At 46.7% G+C, this 15,544-nt stretch overlaps 1 protein-coding gene across 6 annotated transcripts in view; it reads left to right on the top strand.

Annotated features, from left to right (window-relative positions):
* The window catches only part of LOC149436080 (F-actin-monooxygenase MICAL2-like), a 202,306-nt gene that overhangs the window by 109,061 nt on the left and 77,701 nt on the right, over positions 1-15,544 (top strand). For all 6 annotated transcript variants that reach the window (XM_089662081.1, XM_089662079.1, XM_089662080.1 and 3 more), the window contains exon 2: positions 2,092-2,441. In XM_089662081.1, coding sequence (XP_089518207.1) covers positions 2,178-2,441 — 264 coding nt within the window. In that variant the 5' untranslated portion in view covers positions 2,092-2,177. The remainder of the gene's footprint in view (positions 1-2,091; positions 2,442-15,544) is intronic.

Here is a 15,544-nt window from a genome sequence, read left to right as displayed (position 1 = left end):
TCTCTCTCCCCTTTTCTCTCTCTCTCCCCTTTTCTCTCTCTCTCCCCTTTTCTCTCTCTCTCCCCTTTTCTCTCTCTCTCCCCTTTTCTCTCTCTCTCCCCTTTTCTCTCTCTCTCCCCTTTTCTCTCTCTCTCCCCTTTTCTCTCTCTCTCCCCTTTTCTCTCTCTCTCTCCCCTTTTCTCTCTCTCTCTCCCCTTTTCTCTCTCTCTCTCCCCTTTTCTCTCTCTCCTGTCTCTCCTTTTCTCTCCCTCCTTTTCTCTCTCCTTCCCTCTTTCCGCTCTATCCCTCTCTCATTCTCTCTTTCTCCTTCTCTCTCTCTCTCTCCTTCTCTCTCTCTCTCCTTCTCTCTCTCCCCCCCCTTCTCTCTCCCCCCCTTCTCTCGCTCTCTCTCCTTCTCTCTCGCTCTCTCTCCTTCTCTCTCGCTCTCTCTCCTTCTCTCTCGCTCTCTCTCCTTCTCTCTCGCGCTCTCTCTCCTTCTCTCTCGCGCTCTCTCTCCTTCTCTCTCGCGCTCTCTCTGCTTCTCTCTCGCGCTCTCTCTCCTTCTCTCTCGCGCTCTCTCTCCTTCTCTCTCGCGCTCTCTCTCCTTCTCTCTCGCGCTCTCTCTCCTTCTCTCTCGCGCTCTCTCTCCTTCTCTCTCGCGCTCTCTCTCCTTCTCTCTCTCCTTCTCTCTCGCGCTCTCTCTCCTTCTCTCTCGCGCTCTCTCTCCTTCTCTCTCGCGCTCTCTCTCCTTCTCTCTCGCGCTCTCTCTCGCTCTCTCTCCTTCTCTCTCCTTCTCTCTCGCTCTCTCTCCTTCTCTCTCGCTCTCTCTCGCTCTCTCTCCTTCTCTCTCCTTCTCTCTCCTTCTCTCTCGCTCTCTCTCGCTCTCTCTCGCTCTCTCCTGCTCTCTCTCGCTCTCTCCTGCTCTCTCCCCTTCTCTCTCCTGCTCTCTCCCTCTCTCTCGCGCGCGCTCTCTCTCTCTCTCCTCCCTCTCCTCACTCTCCCCTCTCCCCTCTCTCTCCCCTCTCTCCTCTCTCTCTCTCTCTCTCTCCTTCTCTCTCTCTCCTTCTCTATCCTTCCTCTCTCTCTCATCTCTCTCTCTCCCCTTCTCTCTCCTTCCCCCTCTCTCTCCTTCTCTCTCTCCTTCTCCCCCCCCTCTCTCTCTCTCTCTCTCTCTCTCTCTCTCTCTCTCTCTCTCTCTCTCTCTCTGTGTGTGTGTGTGTGTGTGTGTGTGTGTGTGTGTGTGTATATATATATGTGTGTGTTTGTATTATAAATATACTATTTATATTTATATTATTATCTAAATATATATATTTCTATAAAGCATAAAATACTCAAAAATGTGACAAGAAATGCAGAGTGCACACCCTGATTTTTTTTGCCACAGTTTTTTGGAAATTGGAGAAGCATATCGGTTTTACAGGCGTTAAACATGGCGCTTGGTAATGATGCATTAGATGCATTAAATATACAGGTCATACACAGGGATCAGGAGGTGAAGGGAATAATGTGCAAGTCACATACAATACAATGGGAGGATAAAGATGAAGGGGTTAACAGATGTGCAGGGTAAGGCAAGTGAGGGGTTATTATACAGGTTAGATCAGGGACATAATGGGGCTGACATATACTGTAGAGGAGTGAAGACAGTATAGGGGTAGTATATGTCGATGTTTCTGGCAGCGCTTAGACTTTTATTATTTGTTACTGTGTGTTGGATCTGGTTGTGATTGGTCACCGTGCTCACATGGTACAGAACCATGAATGAATGGCTTTGTACATTCATTCATTAAGCTACACTGTCCAATGGACAGAGCACTCACATTGTGTTGGCGCACGCACTAGAATACACAGACAAGCAATTAAAAGTCGTTCATCCGTTTATGTCCAATGGCCAGACGGCCGGCGGTTCAGTTCTGACAAAGTCATTGACGAATAAACAGGCCCATAGCAGAAATGTAAATGTTGCCCCGGTCCATAGGGGGCGCACAGGTGTCAGAGCTGAACTGGTTAAAGATTTGGATCGTCTTTGATTTCAGAATTATTTTGTTGCCATGATTCATGGTAGAAGTGTTTGCAGTCCTCATACATGGATGATTTTTCTGATTGCAGGTGTCACAGTCACGCGCGGTCCTAGCCCTCTCCTGCTTCATGTAGAGCCCCGCAGACCCGGCCCAACTGTCCAGACGCTTTGAACGATGGGAGAGAACGATGACGAGAAGCAGGGCCAGGCCGGGCAGCTCTTCGAGAACTTCATCCAGGCCACCACATGTAAAGGAACCCTGCAGGCCTTCAACATCCTCACCCGGCAGCTGGAGCTGGACCCCCAGGACTACCGGCACTTCTACAGCAAGCTGAAGTCCAAGGTGACCAGCTGGAAGGCCAAGGCCTTGTGGAATAAGCTGGACAAACGCTACAGCCAGAAGGACTATAGGAAAGGAAAGGCATGCCTCGGCACCAGGGTAAGGGAACTCCCATTATTTGTAGACCTTGGGCGGATCTACTGTATAAAACAGCCCTTCCTTCATAGATCGACTCGCTGGAAAGCTGATCTAGACATGACTCTTACCAGACAAGATGTTGCTGGTCACATGGCTGAGCCTTGATTGGTTCATTGGAAAACAAAAGGAACACACAACAGGAAATTACATCATAACCATATAGTTCCTTCATATCACGACCCCCCACCACCACCACCATCGTCACAGCTCCCCCTCCTTTACATCAGTGTCCTCAAACCCTCTTCACATCAAAGCTCCTCTGGATTGTTACTCAGTGCTCTCAGTCTCTCCTTCACATCACAGCACCCCCCTTGTACATCACAGTACCCCCTTTACTTCATATCCCCCCCTTGAAATCACAGTCCCCCCTTTACATCATATCCCCCCTTGAAATCACATTCCCCCTTTACATCATATCCCCCCTTGAAATCACATTCCCCCTTTACATCATATCCCCCCTTGAAATCACAGCCCCCCTTTACATCATATCCCCCCTTTACATCATATCCCCCCATTTACATCATATCCCCCACCTTTACATCATATCCCCCCCCGCTTTACATTGCCTCTTTTTACAGCAGTGTTCTTAGCCCCCACTTCATATCCTAGTACCCCCTTCACTTCAAAGCACCCCTACCCTTTTTCATTCCTCAGTCTCCCCTACACCTCACAGACCTCTATTACATCAGCCCCCCTTTTTAGTTCATGGCCCCCCCTTTACATCCATGTCCTCAGTCCCTCCCTTTACATTAGATTCCCCCTTTCACATCACTTTCCCTTACAGCAGTGTTCTCAGCCCCTCCCCCTTCACATCGCAGCCCCGCCTTTAGGAAATTACATCATAACCATATAGTTCCTTCACATCACAGCCCCCCCCCCCCCACACACACACACACACACACACCACCATCACAGCTCCCCCTCCTTCACATCAGTGTCCTCAAACCCTCGTCTGGTTTTTTACTCAGTGCTCTCAGTCCCTCCTTCACATCACCCACGTTTTACATCACAGCCCCCCCCTTACATCATATCCCCCCCCCCTTGAAATCACAGTCCCCCCTTTACATAGCCTCTTTTTACAGCAGTGTTCTTAGCCCCCTCTTCATATCCTAGTACCCCCTTCACATCAAGGCTTCCCTACCCTTTTTCATTCCTCATTCTCCCCTTCACAATCACAGACCTGCATTGGATCACATTTCAGCACCACAAGCGGTAATCCCCCCCCCCCCCCCCGAGCTACACTCAGGAATACACTGCAGCGTTGCTCCGGGATCCCTTCTGCACTTACCTTGTCCTGCGCTCCCGCGATGTCCCCCCTGCAGTGTCCCATGTCACATGTAGGGCTGCCCTATGCTGCCATGCAAAGTAAACTCATGACAAACGCAATGTGTTAATGGGGGCTCAATCTTCAAGGAAGAATATACAGGTGTACCTCGGTTTACGAACGCCTCGGTTAACATAATTTTCAGTTTACGGATGAAAATCCATTGAAAATAATGCCTCAGTTTTTTTTTTACTTTTTTCTGACCACCGGAACGGATCAATTGGTTTTCAATGCGTTTACGATTTTTTTTTAATCCTGTCCCTGTACAGTATTTATGCCTTTTAAAGTGAACTTTATAATTTTTAAACAGATAAAATACTTTTTTTAAACTTTTTTTCTGACCTCCAGAACGAATGAATTGGTTTTCAATGCATTCCTATGGGAAACGGCCTTTTCGGTTTACAAATTTTTCGCAATACGAAAAGTCCCGCAAAACGAATTAAATTCATCAAGGCTTCCCTACCCTTTTTCATTCCTCATTCTCCCCTTCACAATCACAGACCTGCATTGGATCACATTTCAGCACCACAAGCGGTAATCCCCCCCCCCCCCCCGAGCTACACTCAGGAATACACTGCAGCGTTGCTCCGGGATCCCTTCTGCACTTACCTTGTCCTGCGCTCCCGCGATGTCCCCCCTGCAGTGTCCCCTGTAATGTCCTCCGGCCGATGCCGGCATCTGTCTTCCGGGTTCCGTTTCCTGGGAAAAACTGACATTCACTAAATACACTAAAATCACATAGTATAACATTCCTGTATCAAACCATTTCACATACATTTTGTCCCGAGTGCTTTGTCCGGCGCCCTGCCTGCATTATTACTGTTCTTTCTGCCTGGAAACTGAGAAACGTCCATGACGTCCAAAAAGCGTCCCTTTAGGTCAAAAGCAGTTTTAGACCGGCTAGAGAACAGCGATAGTAAATCAGAACCACTTGCAGAATTGAGTGATAATGATTGGTGGGGGAAATTCCTCATCAGACACTGAAAACGATTCTGCGACTGAGCTCAGCGATGTGCGAACTTGGCGCTCTATTTCACATTTCAGTGTTTTTGGTTTGATTATATTATTGAATTACATTTATTATTATTATTATTATTATATTATTATTTTTTATGAGTATTATATTATAATTTATGATTTTGTGTTTCAAATTTTAACATACCCGGGATGTTTACTAGACTCTTGTTCGGACAGATTTCAGTGAGTTATTCCTAAAAATTACAGGCCTACAATAAAAAAAATACATATTTCCGTGCAAAAAAATGTACCGCTTTGAGCACAGAAATATGGACATAATCAGACCACTAGGGAGGCTACCACATGCGATTTGCTGCAGTGCGATTTCTAAAGTAGTTTTCGCATGACTTTTTCTGCAGTTTATTACGATTTCACGTACATAGAATAGAATGGAAATCACACTGCAAATTGTAAGAAATTATTGAAAATCTTCAACAAGTCTCAAAAAAGTCTTCATGAATTGCACCTGAAATTGCGCTGAAATCACACACAAATCGTGCGGTTTTAAATTGCAGTGTTGTGACTGGTGACTAAGGTTGAATTCACACTTGCACATTCCGGGAATATGGATTTCCCCACGTGTTCTGGGAATGTGTGAAAAATGCGTGAAAACAAAAAACAAGATGCGCATGTGATGCTATTAATGATTAATGGCACCCCAAACACGGCTTGCAAATTTGTCATGCAGCCAAAATACACGGTAAAAAAACACATGGAGCTCAACGCCAGAAAGGGTCCTGGAGCTTCCTTGGCTGCATTTGTCACATGTAGGGCTGCCCTATGCTGCCATGCAAAGTAAACTCATGACAAACGCAATGTGTTAATGGGGGCTCAATCTTCAAGGAAGAATATACAGGTGTACCTCGGTTTACGAACGCCTCGGTTAACATAATTTTCAGTTTACGGATGAAAATCCATTGAAAATAATGCCTCAGTTTTTTTTTTACTTTTTTCTGACCACCGGAACGGATTAATTGGTTTTCAATGCGTTTACGATTTTTTTTTAATCCTGTCCCTGTACAGTATTTATGCCTTTTAAAGTGAACTTTATAATTTTTAAACCGATAAAATACTTTTTTTAAACTTTTTTTCTGACCTCCAGAACGAATGAATTGGTTTTCAATGCATTCCTATGGGAAACGGCCTTTTCGGTTTACAAATTTTTCGCAATACGAAAAGTCCCGCAAAACGAATTAAATTCCTAAACCGAGGTATGCCTGTATCTAGAGGACGGCGGCAAGGCACAGATCTTTAGTTTGATGGTGTTAACCTCTTGCGTTTCTCCCTAATGATAAATGCAAATAACAGGGAAAAGCTGCTAACATCCAATGATATACCAAATGATCAAAATAAAATCGGATAAAAAGGAAATGCGTTTTTTGCATGTTTATTTTCAGATATAGTCACACAGATATTTTCACTATTGCATATATTATTTGTTTGTGCATTTGATGTATATGTATGTGTATATGTATGTGTGTATATATATAAATATATACAGTGGGGATCGAAAGTTTGGGCACCCCAGCTAAAAATTTGTATTAATGTGCATAAAGAAGCCAAGGAAAGATGGAAAAATCACCAAAAGGCATCAAATTAAAGATTAGACATTCTTATAATATGTCATCAAAAGTTAGATTTTATTTCCATCATTTACACTTTCAAAATAACAGAAAACAAAAAAATGGCATATGCAAAGGTTTGGGCACCCTGCAGAATTTATAGCATGCACTGCCCCCTTTGCCAAGCTGAGACCTGCCAGTGTCATGGATTGTTCTCAATCATCGTCTGGGAAGACCAGGTGATGTCAATCTCAAAGGTTTTAAATGCCCAGACTCATCTGACCTTGCCCCAACAATCAGCACCATGGGTTCTTCTAAGCAGTTGTCTAGAAAACTGAAACTGAAAATAGTTGACGCTCACAAAGCTAAAGAAGGCTATAAGAAGATAGCAAAGCGTTTTCAGATGTCAATATCCTCTGTTCGGAATGTAATTAAGAAATGGCAGTCATCAGGAACAGTGGAAGTTAAAGCAAGATCTGGAAGACCAAGAAAAATATCAGACAGAACAGCTCGCAGGATTGTGAGAAAAACAATTCAAAACCCACGTTTGACTGCACGATCCCTCCAGAAAGATCTGGCAGACACTGGAGTTGTGGTCACTATTCCACTATAAAGAGATACTTGTACAAATATGGTCTTCATGGAAGAGTCATCAGAAGAAAACCTCTTCTACGTCCTCACCACAAAAATCATCGTTTGAACTTTGCAAATGAACATATAGGCAAGACTGATGCATTTTGGAAACAAGTTCTGTGGACCGATGAGGTTAAAATTTAACTTTTTGGCCGGAATGAGCAAAGGTACGTTTGGAGAAGAAGGGGCACAGAATTTAATGAAAAGAACCTCTGTCCAACTGTTAAGCATGGGGTTGGATCAATCATGCTTTGGGGTTGTGTTGCAGCCAGTGGCACAGGGAACATCTCACGAGTAGAAGGAAAAATGGATTCAATAAAATTTCAGCAAATTTTGGATGGTAACTTGATGCCGTCTGTGAAAAAGCTGAAGTTAAAGAGAGGATGGCTTCTACAAATGGATAATGATCCTAAACACACCTCGAAATCCACGGGGGATTACATCAAGAGGCGTAAACTGAAGGTTTTGCCATGGCCTTCACAATCTCCTGACCTCAACATCATTGAAAATCTGTGGATAGACCTTAAAAGAGCAGTGCGTGACAGACAGTCCAGAAATCTCAAAGAACTGGAAGACTTTTGTAAGGAAGAATGGGCAAAGATACCTCAAACAAGAATTGAAAGACTCTTGGCTGGCTACAAAAGGCGTTTACAAGCTGTGATACTTGCCAAAGGGGGCAGTACAAGATATTAACTCTGCAGGGTGCCCAAACTTTTGCAGACGCCATTTTTTTGTTTTCTGTTATTTTGAAAGTGTAAATGATGGAAATAAAATCTAACTTTTGTTGACATATTATAAGAATGTCTAATCTGTAATTTGATGCCTTTTGGAGATTTTTCCATCTTTCCTTGGCTTCTTTATACACATTAATACAAATTTTCAGCTGGGGTGCCCAAACTTTCCATCCCCACTGTATATATATATGTGTGTGTGTGTGTGTGTGTGTGTGTGTGTGTGTGTATGTATTTTCCTTGATTTGAGTCCTAATTGTTGGACATATCACTTATTAGTCCCCATTTGGACTAGTTTATATATATTTTTTATATTCTATTTTTCATTGGTATCCACCATCACTTCAGATCCCACTCAGGATCTATTCACTTTTGTACCATACTTTTTAGTATTGGTTCACATATCTCTGCTATTACCATCATTGTGATGGTTTAGTATCCACTTTGTTCACTTCTGGATCCATTGAGGATCACGGTTAGGTATCTGAAGATCCCGGGAGGATCAGGTGACATTTACATTCTTTGCACGTTGTGTCACTTTATATATTGCTTTTCCATTTATTTATATAATGTATATATTAGGTCATATTATGGGATTTGTAGCTTTGGAGTAGCGCTGCATCATTTCCTTTTTATCCCTTTTTATTTTATTTTGACAGATCTTTAGTTTGCTTCAATAACATCCTAACGTTTGGCGTGTTGCGGTACGTCGCCGCCACGTCGCGCCATTTCACAGGCTATGACTGCCAGCCAGGCGTCCAATTACCTCCTCCGCTTCCATTTATGTAGAAGTATAAAACATGTCAATACGTCGGATCGCCTCGCAGCGCCTGCGGATTTCACAACATCTTTTCCAGAATTCGGCCAAACGTTGAACATGCATTTTTTTGGAGTTGAGTCACCTTCTCATGCCGATGGTAGGAATACATCATCATCATTTCGGGGGGGGAAGTCAATCTCAGCCGCTTAGACTGGTTCCATCTTGCCTGCCCGGGACGGCACGTCAGCCCTTAACGGGTCACTTCGTAGTCGCTTCATCATCTGGAGTGAGCGGTTGACTCAAGCAGACACTTTGTGTGTTTTAGAAAGTACATTCCTCCTCCTGAACGTAATCCGTGTAAGCTCAACTTCCTATTACTGTAAGGAGAACTGTTTGTCAAGGTCCTCAGTCAGGTTGGCAGAGACGGGACGGGCAAAAACAAAAGAACGTTTAAAAGGAACTCTGGACACTTTCATTTCATTATATTCCCCAGTAGCCACTAAGAATATGCGTTCAACCCTTGCAAACCCAGATATTACCTTGTCAAAGTAGCAGTGACATCGTCGCGGGGCTGTACATAGCCTGTGCAGAGATCGGAGCTGCGGGAATAAAAAAATGGTGTTGGACCCTTCCATAGTATATGCCAGATCCTTATCCTTGATGAGGGCCTGTTATGGATGTGAAGGGGGGACCCCACACACACAAAAAAATAAAAAATAAAGGTCGGGATCCCCCAAACATGCATGCTAGACCCATAATAGAACATACAGCCTGGCAGGCAAGGAAAGGGATACAGTAGGGGTGATTATTGAGTCTGCCCCCCCATGCCAGGCCACCTGTTCTCAACATTGGGAAGATACCTTGCCAAGTGGGCACCCCCTGTCACAGCACCATGTCCCCATGTTGATGAGGAAAAAAGGGTCTCTTTCCCACAACCCTGGACCATTGTTGAAGGGGAGACCCTGTACGATAAGGGGCCCCCAGATATTCAGCCCCCTGTCACAGCACCACCATGTCCCCATGTTGATGAGGAAAAGGGCCTCTTCCTCACAACCCTTGACCAGTCCTGGAGGAGGGGGGACCTGTATGATAAGGTGGCCTCAGATATCTAGTCCCGTGTCACAGCACCACCATGTCCCCATGTTGATGAGGAAAAGGTCCTCTTCCCCACAACCCTGGTCAAGTGTTGGAGGGGAGACCCTGTACGATAAGGGGCCCCCCAGATATCCAGCCTTGTCACAGCACCATGTCCTCATGTAGACGAGGAAAAGGGCCTCTTCCCCACAACCCTGGACCAATGTTGGAGGGGAGACCTGTACAATAAGGACCGGCCAGCTATCCAGCCCCCGTCACAGCACCATCATGTCCCCATTTTGATAAGAAAGGGGAAAATTTTAACAGGTACCATAATGCGCATTAACACACTAGTGTGTGAATGACCCCCAAACCTAGGAAAGAAAAATGTGGAATTACCCTTTAAATATTCTGGTGGTCCCGGGTAGCGACTCTTGGAAGACATAATTCATGTAGGAAGAAAAATCTCCATCTCCTCTATAGATTTATGTTTAAATAGAAAGCGGGAGGGCGCGTAGGGTCGAGATCGCAATCTAAAGACAACACTGAGGCTTTTGTGTTCCCGGACTTCTGGAATTAATATTTTAGGGGAGTCGCGTTTCTGCGAAATCTCACCGGCAAATCTGAGATGGCCTTGGGCTCGGCGCTCTGGATGCGAAGAACGCGAGCGCACCGTTCCAAAGGCGCGAACAAAACTCCCCCCCCCGTTTACACGGATGTGACTGTATCTGATGGGGAACAATGTGAAGATTGTCCGATCCCGCGTCCACTGACATCAACGAGATAATTCAATGAAAATGATGATGCGTTTTGCACCGTCTGAGCGCAGCAAGAAACAGAACGTCTTATGTTACTCGTGCGCAACTTATTCCCTGTGAAGGTCATTTATATTATCATTTCATTATATTAAATCTAACCACCAGCCATTTTTTTTTTTTGGCCAAAGTTTGGAGACCCGTGATGTAGACCTTAAGTGGTTGAAGACTTCACCTGAAAAAAAGGTGAAAATGGTATTTATGGTTGACTTGGCAATTGTTTTATGATACAGAGGGCACGGCAAACCAGAGGTCATCCGGTTAAGTTGGCCATGCACCAGAAGAATTCCATTTGAACATTTGAAATGAGAGAAGATCTTCCATTAAAGCTTTTTATGGTACCATCATGGACTCGACGAATTTGTAAGGAAGCCCTACAAAATGTCCTATGATTGCCTTCCCAATGTTTTGGGATGCTCATGAGCGGGAGCGTATTTACCCTAAGGCAAACAAGGCACTTGCCTAGGGTAGAATTTTTCAGGGGGGCAGCACCTCCCCCCCAGAAGAAGGGATGAAAGAAGGGACATGTGGGAACCAGGTGGGATCCAAGAGAGGCTACATGATGGTGTATGTAGAGCCCGACTCTCATTCCTGGGGATGTCCGGAGCTGTGAAGATGAGTGTCTTTCTCTCTATCTCTGGGGGGGTTAGTGGAAGGCTCTTCCAGATAGGGGGCAGGGGTGTTGTTGGTCAGTGTCACACTCTCTCCGCTGGAGGGGGAAGAGGGGGGTTGGTGTTGGTTTTTGTCCGTGTTGCCTAGGTTGGCAGAAAACCTAAATACACCACTGCTCATGAGCAGGGGTGGACTGACCATTCGTAAACTCGGGCACTGCCCAAGGGCCTGGGGTCAGTAGGGGGCCCCATGAGATGCCCCTGGTACCTTTTTCATAGGCTTTTTTGAGTTTGGGCAAGGACACAGGGGCCCCATGATCCCCTATTGCCTGGAGGCCCCATGAGTTGTCAGTCCGCCCCTGCTCATGAGCATTGGAATTTTTTTCGGTCAAGAAAAATTCTTCACCGGAATGAAAGAACTAACTCTCCAGCGCCTCAGCAGAGGGGTCAACACCAGGAAGAAACCAGGGAATCAGATGTACTAATGTCCTTGGAGTAAAATCTTGGTGATGCAGTCCTCCTCAGACAGGGAGAGCAAACCAGGCCAACCTCACCACCATTCGGACACTCTACCATTAGGTTGGGCCATCCCAGTGGTTTTATAGGCTTTTATATGCACCTCGTTTTGTGAGTATGTTTGTTTTCTGTTTTTCCAATTTTAAGTAAACCTTGGATAATGCGCTAGGTGTTTGTGCCACATGTGTGCTTCTTTTTCCAAGAAAAATTCTTCATCCTGCTCCTTTGATTTTCCCGTCATTGTTTTCAAAAAGGAACGTCAGCTTGACCCCATTCGCTATTAGAAAATACACTTTCTTGTATCAACAGATAAGGCTGGTGGTGGCGGTGTCATGGTGTGGTGGATCCATTCTGCCTTGTATCAGTGGTTCAGGCTGGTGGTGGTGATGTCATGGTGTGCTGAATCCATCCTGCCTTGTATCAACGGATCAGGCTGGTGGTGGTGTCATGCCGTGGTGGATCCATTCTGCCTTGTATCAACGGTTCAGGCTGGTGGTGGTGTCATGCCGTGGTAGATCCATTCTGCCTTGTATCAATGGTTTAGGCTGGTGGTGGTGGTGTCATGGTGTGGGGGATCCATCCTGCCTTGTATTAACCATTCAGGCTGGTGGTGGTGGTGTCATGGTGTGGGGGATCCATCCTACCTTGTATCAATGGTTCAGGCTGGTGGTGTCATGGTGTGGTGAATCCATCCTGCCTTGTATCAACATTTCAGGCTGGTGGTGGTGGTGTCATGGTGTAGTGGATCCATCCTGCCTTGTATCAATGATTCAGGCTGCTGGTGCTGGTGTCATGGTGTGTTGGATCCATCCTGCGTTGTATGAACAGTTCAGGCTGGTGGGGGTGGTGTCATGGTGTGGTGGATCCATCCTGCCTTGTATCAACCATTCAGGCTGGTGGTGGTGTCATGGTGTGTTGGATCCATCCTGCCTTGTATCAACGGTTCAGGCTGGTGGTGGTGTCATGGTGTGGGGGATCCATCCTGCCTTGTATCAACGGTTCAGGCTGGTGGTGGTGTCATGGTGTGGTGGATCCATCCTGCCTTGTATCAATGGTTCAGGCTGGTGGTGGTGTCATGGTGTGGTGGATCCATCCTGCCTTGTATCAATGGTTCAGGCTGGTGGTGGTGGTGGTGGTGTCATGGTGTGGGGGAGATTTTCTTGGCACCAGCAAGGTGGACCTAATAAAGTGGCCGGTGAGTGTAGAACGTCTTGAAAACACATTTTTCGAACAAAATTTTGGCCAACGTTTCCATCTCCTGTATTCTGATGGGTTTTTTCCCTCCTGATGATGGTTTCTGGTCTACAAAGCGGTCATTGGACCACCCAGAGGAGCGGCGGACGTCAGTGGCTCGGGACAGGTTCTGCTTATTTTTCTGGGGATTTGAGCAGCTGCTGGTCATTTGTCGTTGAATAATTCATCCTCTTATGTTTCAGCAACAGGGAACTCGATCGGGGATCTCTGATGTTCCGTATTAGTGCGACGTGCAGCAGAGGGAAATGGTGACGGCGTCCCAGCGCTCCGGCATTTTATTTCTCTGTATACCTCATTTGCTGCATAGGAGTTCTATCATCCAAATTCCTTCCATGATTCTGTGTATTAGAATTGTTGTGTCTTTGAAGGATATTTAAAAGCTGAAGTTTAATCTGCTTCTATATTACCTCCCCCCATCAGTGATCCAATTCATTTTTTACTCAACACCTTTTTGTTTTATAACATACCTTATTTTAGATCCAGCAATATCATCGCTGGATCTCTGTGCTTCTCTACACAATGCTGACAGAACGTGGCTGGTGGGAGCACCCTGCCAGCCTCTCCCACCAGCCACGATCTGCCTGCGCTGCATAGAGAAGCACAGAGATCCAGTGATGACACTGGCTTACTGAAAGCATCACAGCACCCCATCTCAGTACTCCTCTCAGCCCTTATGCAAGCAGTGGGCTGGCTCTTGGGAGGAGTTATGCAAATATCGCCTTGATGGGTGGGTGTCATTCAGAAGTGGGCGTTCCTAGGCAGACTGAACTGTTCCTTCCTGTAATAAAGACCGCCCACTGCTGCTCTCTGCTCTTGTGCATGGTGACTGGTCTTCTCTCCGCCCCCTCCTGTGGTTCTCTACAGGCAGTCTGTAAGCCCCTCCCTCAGCTCTACTCTCTCTCCTTGTGCAGGGTGACCTGTCTTGTCTCCGCCCCCTCCGTAGTTCTCTACAGGCAGTCTGTAAGCCCCTCCCACAGCTCTACTCTCTCTCCTTGTACAGGATGACCGGTCTTGTCTCCGCCCTCTCCTGTAGTTCTCTACAGGCAGCCTGTAAGCCCCTCCCACAACTCTACTCTCGCTCCTTCTACAGGGTGTCCAGTCTTGTCTCCGCCCCCTCCTGTAGTTCTCTACTGGCAGTCTGTAAGCCCCTCCCACAGCTCTGCTCTCTCTCTCCTTGTACAGGATGACCGGTCTTGTCTCCGCCCCCTCCTGTAGTTCTCTACAGGCAACCTGTAAGCTCCTCCCACAGCTCTACTCTCTCTCCTTCTGCAGGATGACCGGTCTTGTCTCCGCCCCCTCCTGTAGTTCTCTACAGGCAGTCTGTAAGCCCCTCCCACAGCTCTACTCTCCTTGTGCAGGATGATCAGTCTTGTCTCTGCCCCCTCCTGTAGTTCTCTACAGGCAGCCTGTAAGCCCCTCCCACAGATCTGCTCTCTCTCTCCTTGTGCAGGATGACTGGTCTGGTCTCCGCCCCCTCCTGTCGTTCTCTACAGGCAGTCTGTAAGCCCCTCCCACAGCTCTACTCTCCTTGTGCAGGGTGACCGGTCTGGTCTCCGCCCCCTCCTGTAGTTCTCTACAGGCAGCATGTAAGCCCCTCCCACAGATCTACTCTCTCTGCTGGTGCAGGATGACCGGTCTTGTCTCCGCCCCCTTCTGTAGTTCTCTACAGGCAGTCTGTAAGCCCCTCCCACAGCTCTGCTCTCTCTCTCCTTGTGCAGGATGACCGGTCTGGTCTCCGCCCCCTCCTGTAGTTCTCTACAGGCAACATGTAAGCCCCTCCCACAGATCTACTCTCTCTGCTGGTGCAGGATGACCGGTCTTGTCTCCGCCCCCTTCTGTAGTTCTCTACAGGCAGTCTGTAAGCCCCTCCCACAGCTCTACTCTCTCTGCTGGTGCAGGATGACCGGTCTGTCTCCGCCCCGTCCTGTAGTTCTCTACAGGCAGCCTCTAAGCCCCTTCCCACAGCTCTGTTCTCTCTCCTTGTGCAGGGTGACCGGTCTGGTCTCCGCCCCCTCCTGTAGTTCTCTACAGGCAGCCTGTAAGCCCCTCCCACAGATGTTCTCTCTGCACAAGCTATGTACAGCACAATGATGATGCCGCCACCGCTGCTTTTACAAGGTAATATCTGGCTTTGCAAATGAACCTGATTCACGCAGAGTGGCTATATATCCTTTGTAGCTGTTGAGGAATATATTTCCATGAAAGTTTTTGTGTGTGGAGTTCCACTTTAAGTAGTCAGATTACAGGTGGATAGTTGTCAGCTGAGCTCTCTCATTTCATGTCAGTATCTGTACGGCTGTGACGAATTCGGCTTACAATTTCCCATTGCCGCCCTTCTCCAGTGACCGGGGTTGTCTGCATGCTGTCCCTGTAATGCTCATTCTTTCCAGGCTGTATATGATGAAAGATGATCTGACCTGATGTCACCGAAGAGCCAATCAGCCGCCCCGGGAACTCGCTCTGTAACTGTATCACCCCCCCCCCCCCCCCAGCTCCCCGGCAATATACAGAACCTCAGCACTTTCATTTTTGGATTGAGTTGTCGCTGCTATAAAAAGGATTATCCTGAAGGGGGTAATTCTCCTTACCTGCCAGGATGGATTTATCCGATCGCCCATGAGCGCGGTCAGTTCCACCGGCGCCATCCTGGTCTGGAAAATAGTTTTTTTCCCTAAAGCTGAACTCCAGACAGAAACGTTCATTCAAATATATTCCTCAATAGTCACATAATATAAATCCACTTTGCGTGCAACAAATGCCTTTGCAA

The sequence above is a fragment of the Staurois parvus genome, unplaced genomic scaffold (genome assembly GCF_062004578.1).
Source record: "Staurois parvus isolate SC_StPar_1 unplaced genomic scaffold, SC_StPar_1.0 ptg001426l, whole genome shotgun sequence".
Lineage (NCBI taxonomy): Eukaryota > Metazoa > Chordata > Amphibia > Anura > Ranidae > Staurois > Staurois parvus.
Note: the sequence above shows the minus strand (reverse complement) of the source record. Positions and strands in the feature narration are given on the sequence as shown.